Raw genomic sequence first — 15,790 nt, 5'->3', positions numbered from 1 at the left:
AACAGTAATCTAATGTGATCTAATAATCTGTCTCTGCAAAAGTAGTCAAATAACAGTTGAACAGAAGGATGCAGAAACTTCAAATCTCTTCATAAAACTGAGTTAACAGTGTGTGAAACTTCAATATTTGATTACTCAACCTTTTTACTAGGATATAAATATTACATTAAACTGGGACACTGGTGTGTCTGGTTATTCATCTTGCAAGAGTAAAGGTATGAAGAATTAATTTGTCTAGGTCCAGACAGAAAAGAAGACCTCTCTTTGTCACAGCAGATAGACACCAAGGTACTATACGTATGGAAGAACAGGAAAAAAATCTGCATGGGTGCGGAACAAATCAGCAGGTGGGAAAAGAGAAATAAATACTGAGAGGCATCTACAATAGCACAGTGACATGGAAAAATGCAGGGGAAAAAATTAGAGTTTTATAGCTTTTAAAATGTAACAATGAAATATAAATATATAATCAATACATTGGCAGCAACTTCATAGATCAACCTCATTATATTTGATACCATAGTATCTTCAAGACCATCACCTCGTGTAGTTTATTAGCTATTAGTAATCACCTACATTCTGAAATAAAAAAAAATGCCATGAGAATTTATTTTTCATTAATTGTTTTTCATACATTTTTATGAAGAGAGATTTAATATCCTCATTTTGGTAATGCTCTGCTCTTTCTTACTGGCATTTCTTTGGATTAACTGACATGAGCAGTCAAACTTTGCTCTCATTCTGAGTGTAAAGGACACAGGACACAGGTCAGTCACATTTCTAACTTGAATTAATAGTGTTAAGAAGGTTTGCCAGCACACTTGCTCATCTGCTAACAACTTCTGTTGTGTGACATTCGAAGCTTGTCTCATTATTTCAGTTCCTCATGCAACTGGAGAAAGTTGGCAGTAAGGGATGGTGGAGAAATGCTGGTCAATTGGAAATCCCCATCCTCTGCAACTATGCTAGAGACTGAGGATGATAAATGCAGCTGTGTTGTGTAGACTGTTAACACTGATTTGAACAAACAAAGGACTGGACCCTTAGCTTGTTCTTACTTCAAAATGTTCCCAGCGTATGTCTAAAAGCTGAAACATTTACCTGAATATCTACTTATAAAAATTCCACTCCTAAAATCAATTTATTTCAAAAATACTGCATTTCTTATTATAGAAATAAAAGAAAAAAAACCCCAACAAAACAACAACAACAAAAAAAAAACACAACACAGAAACCTATAGTCAGTATGCATCTGAATTCCCACTAGGCTTGGTAGGAATATCACAGAACTACAGTAAGTAGTTCTGTGATAACTGTAGTTTCCAGCTGATGCCTTATATCATACACTGCCATTGACCAATGATTTGGGGTTTCTAAGTGTTTTCTGGTATGCACTATCTTTTTTTTTTTTTTTTTTTTTTTTTTTGGTTGGGGAAAAGCCTTCTCCCAATGAGAAAAAGCTATTCTGCTCTTTCATATTTGGCTTTACAAATGGCAGTCCTGTGTTTGAGCCTCAGTAGATGGTTATGCTTTTTATTTTTAAGTAACTGCAGAAAAATAAGCCAGCTTAGGTTGTCCTTAAATAAGCACATTTACATCTGTCAGGCTGTCACTTTTAAAAGCTGTCCAGATTGGCAGGAGAAAAAAAAGTTACCACCATCTGATAGATATTTGAGGACTTCTGTAAAAAAATGGATTCACTCCACTGAATAGCTGACAGATACCAACATGATAAAAAAAAAAAAAAAATCACCATCCTTACTGGTAGCTTTGTGAAGGTAACAAGAATGGAAAGCGCTTGAAAGGTGACCTATGTGTTCACATATTTGCAATTCTCTCCAGGACAGGGAGTTTCACTTTGGCATCATTCATACTATTCAATCACACAACAGAATCAAAATATTACACAAATACAGAATGGGTTGCCCAGGGAGGTTGTGAATGCTCCATCCCTGGTGGTGTTCAAGGCCAGGTTGGATGAGGCCTTGGGTGACATGGTTTAGTGTGGGGTGTCCCTGCCCATGGCAGGGGGGTTTGAACTAGATGATCTTAAGGTCCTTTCCAACCCTAACTATTCTATGATTCTATGATTCTATGAAATACAATAGAGAAAATAAACTCATATGTTTACTATTTTGAGCTAACTTTTCAGACATTTTTTCTAGTCATTATCATTGATAATGTTATTTGAACTTCTTTTCCGTACACCAAAATACATGAAAAGGAAATTTTAAGCTTTCATAAGAGGCTCATCCAATGTAACAGCTTTAAAACTCACTCTCAGGAAGTCTCCAAAACTAAAACGTGCAAGCATGGGAAATGTAATAGCTTCATCTGACTGCTCAAGCAAGTGACAGTAAAGTAATATGTTCTGAATTTAAACTGATACTTAAAAATTGATAATACTTCTATGATTTAAATCTTAAAAATCAAGAAAAACATGTTATTGTGCAGTTTATGAGTTGAAAAACTATCTCTAATTGAATGTATTTTTTTGTAATACCATAATGGGCTTTGTATAGAGTTATAAATCTTTCAACACAGTTGATCTCACAATACCAAAAGGATAACTTTAAAAGTAAGAGATAACATGTTCTTATCTTTACAAGAAAAGAAGGATGATTGCGTGATTAATAATGCCAGGAATCAGGTCTGGCTAAAGTTCAACAATTTAAGTCAGTGTTCCTTTCTGATCTTGGAAAAGGTGTTCTTTTCTTCATCAAAAACCCAGCTACAGTCCATAGGTTACATTCAGATATATTTGTATTAATCTCAGTTAAATTCCTGGACAAATGCCATACTACTCTTAGAGCTTATATTACATAATACTCTTAGCTCATACTTACTACTTATTATTTGCTCTATAAATTAAAAGATAAACGAATATTCACTTTTTATTATTATTGGAATTATGAACGATCTTCACATCAATCTCCCCAGAAGATCCTTAATTTTAAAAAATATTGAAGAAATTATTAACATTTAATTAAATAATGCATTACTACACAGCAGCATGCAACTACATTACTCAAAAGCATCACTTTCATGTTACCATCAGGTGAGTTAGCAGCTTTCCAGAAAATCCATGGCTCTTTAACAGAGCCTTTAAGAAAATTTTTAAAAGGTGTAAATTCTCCTGGTAGCTGAACTTGTCAATTTGCCAGCTGCTCACAGTTTGCTTTCAATCTTTTAGCAAACCAGTAGCTGATTTCAATAAATCATCTTGTCAGATGGTACACTGTCATATTCTTAAGTTTACGGATCTCACATATACTCTGTTAGAAAAAAAATCTGAGTACAATTAGCAAAGAAATAAAACCTATTAAAGAAAAGAAGAAAAAAACCCAGATAAACTACTTGATAAAACACAATAATCCTCTTAATTGAATTTCAGATGTTCATGAAAGATGATAGGAATTGTGAGGATTAACTCTAAACAATAACACTGATTCTGGAATTGCAAAGATTAACATTTTCCTGGGGGTAAAACTATTGAAGATTCATATTTCAGATCAGACATGCCATGTTTTAGATTATCACCCCTCCCATCATAATTTTCAGCAAGGTCTGTATTAAGCTATTCTTGTTAGTCCAGGCTATTGGCCCACAGGTCTAAAAAACGCTGGGAGTTCCCCTATTGCACATTGTCATCTGGAACAGCTTATAAAGCAAACTTTAGTGAATATAATTTCATGTAATTCAAGAAATATTTTTAAAAGGAAGTATAAAATAAAGATCTTCTATATCTCTGCCATCAATACTGATGAAGTTGCCACATGGTTTAATTCAGTTGTTTTCAGGGCATTTCTTTTTGATTAAAGAAGTGAACAAACCTTACTGTTCTGTCCCATAATATAATAGACTGTCACAGAGATTTATGATCACAGACTCATAGAATGGTTTGGGTTGGAATGGACCTTAAAGCTTAAAGGGACACCTTCCACTACACCAGGTTGCTCAAAGCCCTGTCTAACCTGGCCTTGAACACTTCCAGAGATGGGGCAGCCACAGCTTCTCTGGGCAACCTGTGCCAGTGTCTCACCACCCTCATCATAAAGAAATTCTTTCTAATGTCTAATCTAAATGTCCCCTCTGTCAGTTCAAAACCATTCCCCCTTGCCCTATCACACTACGTGCCCTTGTAAAAAGTCCCTCTTCAGATTTCCTGTAAGGCGTCCTTGTAGGCATTGGAAGACTGTTACAAGGTCTCGCCCAAGGTTTCTCTTCTCTAGGTTGAACAAGCCCAACTCTCTCAGCCTGTCTTCCTAGGAGAGGTGCTCCAGCCCTCTGAACATCTTTGTGGCCCTCCTCTGGACTTCCTTGAGCAGGTCCACATCCTCGGGCTGCTTTAAAGACAGTCTACACTCAGCCTGTATTTGTGCTTGGGATTGCCCCGACCCAGGTGTAGGACCTTGAACTTTGCCTTGTTGAACTTCAGGATGTTTGTACTGGCCCAACTCTAGAGCCTGTCCAGGTCCTTCTGGATGACATCCCTCCCCTCCAGCATGTCAACAGCACCACACACCTTGGTGTTGCTGGCAAAGTTGCTGAGGATGCACTCGATCCCACTGTGCATGTCACCAACAAAGATGTTGAACAGGACCAGTCCTAACAGTGACCCCTGAGGAACATCTGTCGTGGTTTAAGCCCAGGCCATAAATTAGAACCACGCAGTCTACTTCTCCCCCCTTCTTCCCCCCACTCCTGGAGGGATGGGGAGGAGAATCGAAAGAATGCAACTCCCACAAGTTGAGATAAGAACAGTCCAGTAACTAAGGTATAACACAAATCACCACTGCTACCACCAATAATAATAATGATAAGGGAAATAACAAGGGAAGAGAATACAACACCTCATCGACCGATACCTCATCCCCACCCAGCAGTGATCTAGCCCTTCCAGGAACTCTCAGTTCTACATCCTGGGCATGACGTGCTGTGGTATGGAATACCTCTTTGTCTAGTTTGGGTCAGGTGTCCTGTCCCTGCTTCCTCCCGGCTTCCCCTCCTCCCTGGCAGAGCATGAGACTCACAAAGTCCTTGGTCAGACCAACATCACTGTTATCAGCTCTGTTCCCAGGCCAAAAGTCAAAAACACAGTGCTACACCGGCTACTAAGAAGGAGAAAAAAAATGACTGCTACTGCTGAACCAGGACAACATCACTTATCACTCGTCTCCACTTGGACATCAAACCATTGAGCAAAACTCTGAGTACAACCATCCAGCCAATTTGTTATCCACCAAGCAGTCCATCTGTCAAATCAATGCCTCTCCTATTTAGAGACAAGGATGCCAAATCCTTAGCAGTCAAAAAAAAAAAAAAAAATCTCTGTAATACTTACTGATGCAATTGATGCTCAAATTTAGATCTAATCCATGGTAATCTGAACAATCTTTGATGCTTTATGGAATTGCGAGAGGTACACTTGCTGCACTATCACTTTGTTCAGCCTACTAGAAAAACAGATGCTTTTTTTTTAGTGCTTAACACTGTTAATGTTGCTTGTAATATTTTAGATTTTTTTTATTTTATTACTCCAAACTGTATACAATGAAAGAAGAGACAAGGTTCCTTTGCACCTGTTTAGTTTTGGAAAACAAGAACTGTTTTCCACCAAAAGGGAAGTGTTCTAAATTAAGAACTAGGTCCTTATCCCATGTACTCACATTAAGCAGCACCTCATTCCTAAGGAGCTATTGATTTCATTTAGACAGCTCCTCAGGATGCAGATCAGGATACTGCTGGAACGTTAAGTATCTGTTTAAAGTCCTTTAAAGAGGAGCATGCAAATTGACTTAGATCCAACAAACAGAAGAGACACTGTTTTGAACTAGAAACACAGTAATAGCATTTCATTCCTTACCAGTGCAGAACTGATTAAGTAAATCCTTATAATCAATTATTTGAAGATTATTTATTAGAACAGATTAAAACACTTTTCCTGTACCTATTCTCTGTAAAATGTAACAATGATATTGGTCTTCAGCTACAAATTTTATATTTATTCTTCAGAGTTTATTCTATCAGGCAATCAATGTCTTTGTTGCTAATGAAAGCACTTGCTCTTGTGGTGTAGCATGCATGTAAAAGAAAAACAGATGTGGTCAGTGATCTAGAATGACAGAAAGAACAAAATCAGTGAAGCAAAGTGAAAAATAATAAAACAAGCAAATGAGAAACCTAATACATCAGGAATAAAAATGAGGGAAAAGTAAAAAAGGAAGCCTGTGTGACCTGTCTGATCAAGCTATAGAATCAAAGCACATGATTCCAGATGATTTAAATGACCTGTGACAAAAGGACAGTTAACTGTCTGTGAAATGCCAATCATCCGTAGCTTCAATGAACCTACTGATTCAAGACCAGAGGAAATCAGGGTGAAGTGCTCAGAAGCCAAAAAGACACTTCCAGGAATAAAGAAACTCCTTCCCACCACACTAATATCAGTCAGATATTGTGTTATGCATTCAATATGCAAATAAGATAAGTAGAGTGTAACTGATGAAGTAAATCATCCACTGCTTTTCATAGTGCCACTGAAAAACTAAAGAGGGCAAAACTGTAAGAGAAATCCTTTCCATGAAATGGAAAAATAATAAATATGCATTTCATGATGACATTTAAATAAGTTTCAGTAGAAGTAATAGATATTACAGCACAATAATGAAAGTAATATTTTAAAGCAATAAAATGTTTTAATAAATAATGCCAGAATAGGGTTGGTGGAGTATTGGTGCCACAGTGTGTTGCTAATTAAACAACTATGGCCAGAGCTCGAACTCATAATTTCTTTTTATCTGAGCTGCTAGATGTCCTCTGTGTTGAGGAACTGATTTATAAAAGGAACATCTGTATTCCACATAAAGCACACAGACCTGTCTTAGAAAACTGTATTCATACAGCATGAAACTGTCAAAAGCTAATGTCAGATTTGTCATGCAAATAAACCCAGCCTGTATGGAGACAGTGTAGACAGTGTGATACTCTTGTTTCAGAGAAAAACTGAGAACCGTTCACCTCAAGATGTTCATAACAGTGAGATGGATTATCTTATAAATTTTCCACACTGTTAGCACAACTAATATTCTACCAATTTATTTCTGGTTTCTGCTTTGAACCTTTTTATTACACTTGTATTTAGAGATACAGGGATGTTGCAACAGCAATTAATTAATAAAAGAGACAGACATAGTAACAGTCATATAATATTTACATAAACAGATATCAGACTACTATGCATCACAAGATTTAACACGAAATCCTATGATAATTTCATTTACTTCAAAAGGAGAGCAGAATGTTTATGATAGTTTCCCACAGATCTTAAGAACATCTCTATAAGATACAATTACAGAACCTATAAAAATGTCTATAGAAATGAATAGTAAATGGCTGCTATCATATTTAGTGATCTTCTAGAATTTAATAAAAACTTAGTATTATAATAGTTCCATATCCTACAATATTACTCTATATTGCATTTTACATATCTTCCAAATAATTGTCTACAAAGATCAATTTCTTATCCACAAAATTCAATATGGTGCTTAAATAAGAAAGTTGACACATCACACAAAACCAGTAAAACATAAATCACACTATTACACTGTTCCAGCTGAAGTCCATCTTTATTAAGATAATGTGCTGGTAAAACTAGTGACCCTTGCAGCATGAATTAGCAGCATGCATGAAGTCTGGTGTTGCACTACCGTATGAAGCAACCATAGCAAAGGAGGACAGCCGATAATTCCTCTATCAGCAAAGGCCTGCCATAAAAGTTACACATCAACTGTCTTATCAAGTCCACTGACAGTACTTGGATATGCAAGTATATTGAGGTGTCTGTACTCACTGTAAAATTCTCTGCTTGTGTCATTCCTATTGCATTCAGTGGCTCCAATATTCAAGGGTGAGTACAGAAAAACAATACTGTCGTCATGCATATAACTTATTCATTATCTTATTGCTGCTTCTTAGATGAGTATTGCTAAGATTTACTCTCAAAAGATGATGTATTAAAACACACTGTTAACAGTACAAAATGAAATATCAAGCTGTGGGAGTAAATGCATACGTATGTGTGTGGGCATACACAAGCACACATACATAAAGAGTATTTCTGCTTTGCATAGAGTACATCTTGAAGAAAAAATAAAAACTACTTACACCAGAATAGAAAGGCTCACCAGACACACAGATCACATCCTGCTCCTGGATCATCAAAATATCTTTGGCTAAGTGCAGTCGCACTTTGAAAGGCTCCTGGTTACCATCCTGCAGCAAACAAATCCCTGTCTTTGTCTTTGAAGGAAGGAATAAAGAAAAAAAGCTTTATGTTAGAGTTTGCATTGCCAGAAGTGGTATTTTGAAACAGAATAGCTTAGAGATAGGTACAGTTATAAAATGGCAGCAAATATTCAAAATTGTAACCAGTAATCACTGTATTTGTTTACTGTGCTCAGGCTACAAGAGAATGATGGTTACAGAAGCAATAGCAAAGGCAGATTTTACAAAAAAATAAGGTGCTATTCTGACCATGATGAATTTGTGAAATTCCTTTCAAACAGCTTCAGAGCAGCTGTGTTCTTTCCATCTTTGTATTAAATGATGACACCTCACTTGGACACTAAATCAAGGTTGATGTTCCACATATTACACCAATTTTGACACAGATATATGAACAATAACACCTCCAAACCAGCCAGATGTGAGCACTGACAGCCTACATGAACCTGTGTGGGCTTTTCATGATCTGGGAGCATACTGACTTATGCTTTTACATTCCTTTTCAAATGAAGATGCTGAAGTGAAGAATAAAAGAGATCAAATAATGCAACTGCCTGTAGTAACTTACTTCTTACTCAACTTTTGAACTCCATGTTTATTGTCAGATCAAGAATTCTGTCGGATTCTTCAATATAGAACAAGTGACTTGCCAACAATTTTACAATTTCTTTGTGGTAGTACCTATTTGTACTACTTTTGGGGGCAGTAGTCTGAGCAGTAAAAAAGCCTGCACGTGTAAGTTCTTCCAATATGTAATAATTTTTCCCTGAAGGCTGTGTTGAAATGGCATTCTTTATAACATTTCATAACTGACAAAAGTCATGTTGGTAGAGTGTTTTTGGTATGAGAAATTTGCTTACAAACAATTTAAAAATTCAGCCTTACAACTGGTAATTAAACAGTATTAGATACCTATACTTATTTGTATAGGTACAGAGATATGCATGTATGCATGTATGTATTTCAGCAGAAAATTCAGATATAAAAGCATTTAAAATCTTCAACTCAATGTCAATAAAACTTTGCCTTCATTCAGGTCACATTTCAACCCACTGTCTGTAAAAAGCTGATTTGAGAGGAGATCAAGGAAACAAAAGTCTTGCTGTGAACTTTAACTACCAAGGCTGACCTGGCTGAATCTGAGGGCTTCTTCTCAGACAAGCGTTTAAAAGAGGATTTGGAAGATCTCCCCATAATGTGCTCTGATGCCTTACATCCATAGCATGGACAGAAGAAACACAAATATGGAACTGACAGTAGGCAACTGTCAGAATAAAGGTTTAAGCTGATTTCAAAAGGCTTTGAAAGAGGTGGAAAGGTTGAGGACAACCTTTAAATAGCTCTATACAATGTTCTGTCACTTCTGTTCAATGCTCAACACTCAAACTTAGGAAGTTGCTTTCCCTTGGACACCAATAGGTAATGTGTATAACTCAGTCATAACTTTGAAAGTTGGTCTGACATTTTTATTCTATTAACTAAGTGTAAAAAAGAAAAAACTAAGAGTTCCATACACTGAACTCACACTTTGGTCAGCAGAAGCCATGGACAGAAAACATCATACAGCCTTGTTTGAATATTTAGGTGTCTTTTTCAAACAGGACAAGATAGAAACTGACATGGAGAGACAAATCAAATCTGTTAGGTTTTCAGCATCACTGAAAAATTCCCTCTCACATCATACATAGAATATTAAAACATTAAAAAAAGAGAATAAAAAGAGAATGTAAAATAGTTAAATTCCCATGGTTCTCTCCTTGAAACTTTTGCTTTATAAACTAAGACAACTCCTTTTTCCATGGAGTTGTGAAGTAAGCACCAAGTGACAACAAAAGTTGAACAAAGCAAGCTGTAAATAACTACGTTCAAAAAGGGGAGTAGCCTATAAACATCTGCCACTTATAAAATGCCTTTCTCCTGCAGAAAAGTTTGCAGACATGACTTTCCTCCTTCCTGGATAACTGGAAAACAAATAAATTCTGCCTCTAGTACACTGATAATAGTAACTCTGCTGTACTTGACTGTATGGTCCTGATTTGGTCAATAACCCTATAAAATCTCCACAGAGTTTTTCTGCAAAAGCTAAGGGGGTTCATTGTGGGAATTAGAGGAACAGAACCATAGCAGACACAATTAGCCATTAGAGTAAAATTAAAATTCCAGTCAGTTTCTAAATGCATGTGGGCTGAACTTATTCAGTCTGAACAAGGAAACCAAGCTTGGGAACAGTAAAATATTTTGGCCCTTGGAAAGACTGACTGCACACACTCAGGGATCTTATTTACATCAGACACTCTAAAATGTAATGAACCACTTTACTGTTGTTGGCCTTTATAAAAGCTGGTTTATGATACAGTTCAAAATTAAATCATCAATTATACTACCTTCCTCCCTCTCCTACCTGAGAGCAGCATTAACAACCATGTAAAGGAGAAGAACGTAGTTCAGTTTCACTTAGCTAAGCTCAAGAGAAGTCCTTGAGAAGGGTGACTGGAATTTAATTATTTCATTCTGTTTCATTTTTGCCTTCTGAAATTTCTTTGCTGTTCTTTCTCCCACTCCATTCAAAGCATCCAGTAAACTGAATAAAGATAAGATCTCCTGCATCCTTATCCAGAGCTGGAACTTAGGGAAGGCATCCTGTTTATATGCTTTCATGTAAATTACTATGCATATCAACATTTTTCACCCATGTAGCCCCAGCAAAATTATTCTGGTTGGAGAGAGATCATCTGTCCAGCCTACACCCTTGCCATTTCTTATATTTGAAAAGCTTAGATGGTGTCCCTGCGTGTGTGTGGATCAGGTGGGGGATTGTGGGTTGTAGCTGATGTTAGGTTTTGTTCCCATTACTAATTTTTAAGAGATTCCATGACAGGGTGTGCTAAAATTTTCCTTTCAAGCCTTTTATATTTCACTGGCAGAGGGCTCTGCCCTACCCCTGACCTACAGCAATAAACCAGCATACAGCACGTCAGCCAAGCTACTGTAACTGTCAGTGTGAGATCATGCAAGGCATTTTCTTGTGTTCAAATGTATGATAAACTGCATCACCTTATAGCAAATATGGATAGAGAAGCATAGCTCAGCTGATAAAAGCTTGTTCAGCCAATGCACCTTGACTGACTGAGACAAAATCACCAGCAACATTGCCCTACTTAAATTTACACCATCTTACTTTCTTCTCCCTATCTACAGAGTTTGGCACCTGTTGTAGTGAGGGCAAGAAAACTGGGTGTTTAAGTTTCACATCTTTATGAAGTGAATGAGGTAGTCTAGGGAACGAATATGGAAGCAATACACAGTGGTGAAAGAATGGGTTTCCATGTGGGAGAGAAGGCAGTGACTTCATGCAAAAGCAGTGATGAAGGAAGGTAGCAGTACCTAAGTGACAGATGCAGTGAATGTTGCACCTGCACAGTGCTGCCTCTGACATCTCAGTCTATACCCTTTTAAGCTGTGTTAGACAAGAACACTGATATGGCAAGAGCTGATGTTCTTGGCAAGAGCTTAGACTGCTTACTGTTCCTGAACTAATATAAGAGGGGCTGAAAACTGATCCCTCGTTGCTTTGCCACATCAGTCTGTGCTGAACTTTCTGCTTCAGATCACTATCAGAAAACAGTACAGGTTGCCAGAGCCCTCAAGGCAGACTGCTTCTATAAAGTATATGGTCACACTCATTATTAGCAATAAGGCAGTGAAAAAAAGGCCATTTAAAAATCTTTTCCTGTTATACCCTGACTTACAGCATATTATCCATATTGGCTGTGTATAAGATCTGGCCCTAATAACTTTCCTAAAAGAAATTTAGAAACACATACCATAAATAGCATGGTGCAATGTATATGGCCTTTCCAAATATTTAATAAATAACTTCACAGAAAAACTATGATTTATACATTTATGCTAGCAGCAGTCTCTACCAAGCATATACAAAACTTAATCCTGCATGAGAAACATCTTTAAAATTACATATTGATGTCAAAGCAAATTTTCTGTAGGACTTCCAACATAAATAGTTTTTAATTTATCCTGACTAAATAAGGCTACTGGCAGGTTTTCTGTTGAAAATGGTTTTGTTTACTTTTTTCCCTATTTGTGGTTTTCCTTGTCATGTATGTAATTTCTAAAACCTTTTCTATGTTTTGTTCTGGAGGAGACTTATTCAGTATTTCAGGCAATTTTAAATAGTCTTCATTAGTTTTCAATACATGACTATGTATTTTTGTTTATGCTATTTTTTCTATTTCCTCTGCCTTGCGGTAATAAAATAATTTGAGTAGCTTTGCTTATTCTAGCTTCACATTAGTAGGAAGACTTCAACAGATACCCCAGAATAGGCTAGTCCATAAACCAGTGGAAGAAAGGAAGATAAAAGTAATACATTTTCTATGAAAAGTGGCCTCAAGTTTTTAGTGCCTGCTTTGGCCAGTATATCCTAAAACGAACGAAACTTCTGCAATTTAGTTTTAAGCCCTGAAATTTATTTCTACTACCAAGAATATGATGTCAGTAAGGAGAATGGGCTGCAGAAAATGCTTTAAATATGTATGCAGTTCACTTCAGATGAGTATCAACACTTTTGCATGCTTATTTGAACTGAGGCTAACCCCTGAGCAGTTGGAGATATGCTTCTCACTGCTTTATAATTGTAAGTACAATAATAAAATGGGAAATTGATCAGAGGTAGAAGACGGCAATGGTAATGAATACAAGAGGTAGGAATATGTGTCAGAACTACACAAAGGATCTTTTTTTAAATGGTCCAGCTACTCATTCTGTGGAGGTATTGCTAGCGCAATTTAAAAGCACTTTTATTGTAAAATACTGGAATGCAGCCCAGATACACAGGGATGTGTTCAGCTTGTCATTCGGAGCCTATTCTATCGGATACCAACATTTTCCAATTCGGAAGATAGCAAGTCCAGTCCTGCACATCGATTTTACACTCCAACTCAAAGAACAGCAGGAAAATGCTGAATTTGGACTTAATATGCATTTTCTTTGATTTGCCAGGTATTTGCCAGGTAAGTATTTGCCCATGGCATTCTTTGTAAGTAATTTTCTTTGAGAGAATTTCTTTGTTTCTTACAGTCTGATTAATTCAATATGTAAAATAGACATTTGGAGAATATACATTTATATAAATATGTATATAGACGAGCTTCTTACTGAACTAAGGTACTTTCTTAAAGCAAAACTTCTTATTTTCTGACACTATCAGGAAACAAGTTTTGATGTTTGAATTGCCAATGAGCATACTATACTGGGACTAGATTATATCATTATATCATTACAGTTGAGACCAAGAGATTAGGTAACATAAAACTGAAAGTTATTGTGAGAACATGCATGTTTCTTAAAAATTAATTCACCTATTACACTGCATTCTCACAGGCACTGCAAATTGCCAGTAATTTTCCATCTTGTGATTTTGGGATTAACTCATGAGTGAAAGCTAGATTTAAGAAAAATTCCACAAACCCAAGGGATTAGAAATCCCAGAACTGCCATTTGACAGCATTTATAAACAAAGGAGATCATCAGCCTAAGGTGAAATGTGTAAATCAGAAAACAGCATAAAGGTAAGTAGAAACAGTCCAAAATAGTAAATACCAAGATCTATGAAAGGAAGTCACAAGGAAATAAAAATACTGCTCAAAATATACCACATTCTATGGCAGGCAAAAAAACCCCAAAACAATACAGAATGGATGCTGAAATAGAGGCAACTAGACCTCTGAAAAACAGAATGCATCAAATTTTAAAGGGTGTGAAGTCTACAAGACCATTCACAGGATACATAAAGCAGAGGACAAACAGTTTACCAATTCAAACTAATCCCTCAAAGAAACAATGGACAGTACTATAAAGACAGATTAATAGATTAAAAGCATTAAAACGAATGGGGTATTTATTAATTTAAGCAAGTTTGAAGTTATATTAGGTAAAAAAAGCCAAGCTAATAGAAGTAAAGGATGAGATTTCAAAAATTAGGGAGCAAGAAAAGTTAGAAAGCTGCACATGCACCTTATTCATAAAGTATATAGAAAATATCAGGTTAAAAAAAAAGAAAAGAAAGAAAGAAAAAAAAGAAAAATAAGAAGAGTGTCTAAAGGGAAAATGTTCTCATGCATTATAATAATCTCAAGTCCTCACTTTCATCAGAAGGGTACTTTCACTGCAGAGGACAGTATTATGTCAGAGACTGGGGTTATCTTTCAAGAAAGAGTTTTCAGAATACAGAAGGGCAAGTGAGTATGGGAGCGCATTTAAAGAACCCAGTGACTCTATGATTCATGCTCTTGTAAAGTTCAGAAAGCTCAGGATAAAGGCTAAAAGAGGAGACAGATAGTCTTACAGTTTAGAAATTGTTAAGTACAAAAAACAGCACAATGGATACATTTGCTGATCAGTAAGGGAAAAGAGCATGGAATCCAGAACAATTAATTATAAAATAATGCAAATTTTCCCACAACTAGCAAGCAGACAAGCCACAAGAAAAAATTAACTATAACTTTCCTATCATCAGATACCAGGTATTTTCCCTGTTGGTGCTGTCTGTGTCTCTGTGAGGGTTCTGTGTGTCAGTATGTGACATGTATTAGTCATGTACATAAGTACATATGTATATAAGCACATACATGTAGTGCATATGCGTGCTCTGTATGCGTGTGTCTATTGCGGATACATATTTACCCTCACTACTGGTTGGACCTGGGGCATGTAGCTGCAGCAGCTTCCCTTCTTGGGCTTTCAGAGTTAGCTCAGTATGTTTTTCCCTGAATGAAAACCAAAGTAGATGATGCTTTTCAATGATAGTGTTGAGGTTTTAGTTAAAAATTTCAGTATATGTAAGCATAAGGCTGCTGATGATTTATTTAGACACAGGCATTTGATGAAAGTAGGTTGAAAGTCTATATTTTACTAACTTTGATTAGATTGGGAGGAAAGATGTAGATCACAGTTTCCAGACTTTCTTGGAAGTGACAGCACTGATTCTGTGGCAGAAGACTTATTTTACACAAAGCAGATAAACTAGGGTTGAATCCACTGCATTTAAGTTTATTAATCTAAAAGCGAAAGGAGCTTCTTTTGGATCTCCAGGCCACAGAACTTTCTTATCATGGAAAGTCCAACAAAGCAGCTGATTTTTAAAGAGCTAAATTTGAAATCAATGCCCCCATTAGAAACCAGATACAGAATAAAACAGATCTCTCAATTAACTTACTGTAATGCACTGTAAAGGCTAAGATAGAACTCATATGCTAGGTCACCTTTCTGTGGCTGTTCTTGTCATCACTGCTGCGTGGCACAGAGGTAAGTTAATTATAGAATCATAGAATAGTTAGGGTTGGAAAGGACCTTAAGATCATCTAGTTCCAATCCCCCCGCCATGGGCAGGGACACCCCACACTAAACCATGTCACCCAAGGCCTCATCCAACCTGGCCTTGAACACCAGGGATGGAGCACTCACAACCTCCCTGGGCAAACCA

General features: G+C 36.6%; 1 protein-coding gene across 1 annotated transcript in view; it reads right to left on the bottom strand.

The window, feature by feature from the left end:
* Positions 1-9,483, bottom strand: part of SNTG1 (syntrophin gamma 1) — a gene marked incomplete at its 5' end in the record, with an annotated part of 149,827 nt that extends 140,344 nt beyond the window's left edge. Inside the window, 2 exons of the mRNA XM_080609708.1 lie at positions 8,170-8,304; positions 9,409-9,483. Of these exons, the coding sequence (XP_080465834.1) occupies positions 8,170-8,304; positions 9,409-9,483 (210 nt within the window). The remainder of the gene's footprint in view (positions 1-8,169; positions 8,305-9,408) is intronic.
* Positions 9,484-15,790: the final 6,307 nt, after the last annotated feature.

The sequence above is a fragment of the Psittacula echo genome (genome assembly GCF_963264785.1).
Source record: "Psittacula echo genome assembly, chromosome: 2".
NCBI lineage: Eukaryota > Metazoa > Chordata > Aves > Psittaciformes > Psittacidae > Psittacula > Psittacula echo.
This window is presented reverse-complemented; position numbering and strand designations above follow the sequence as displayed.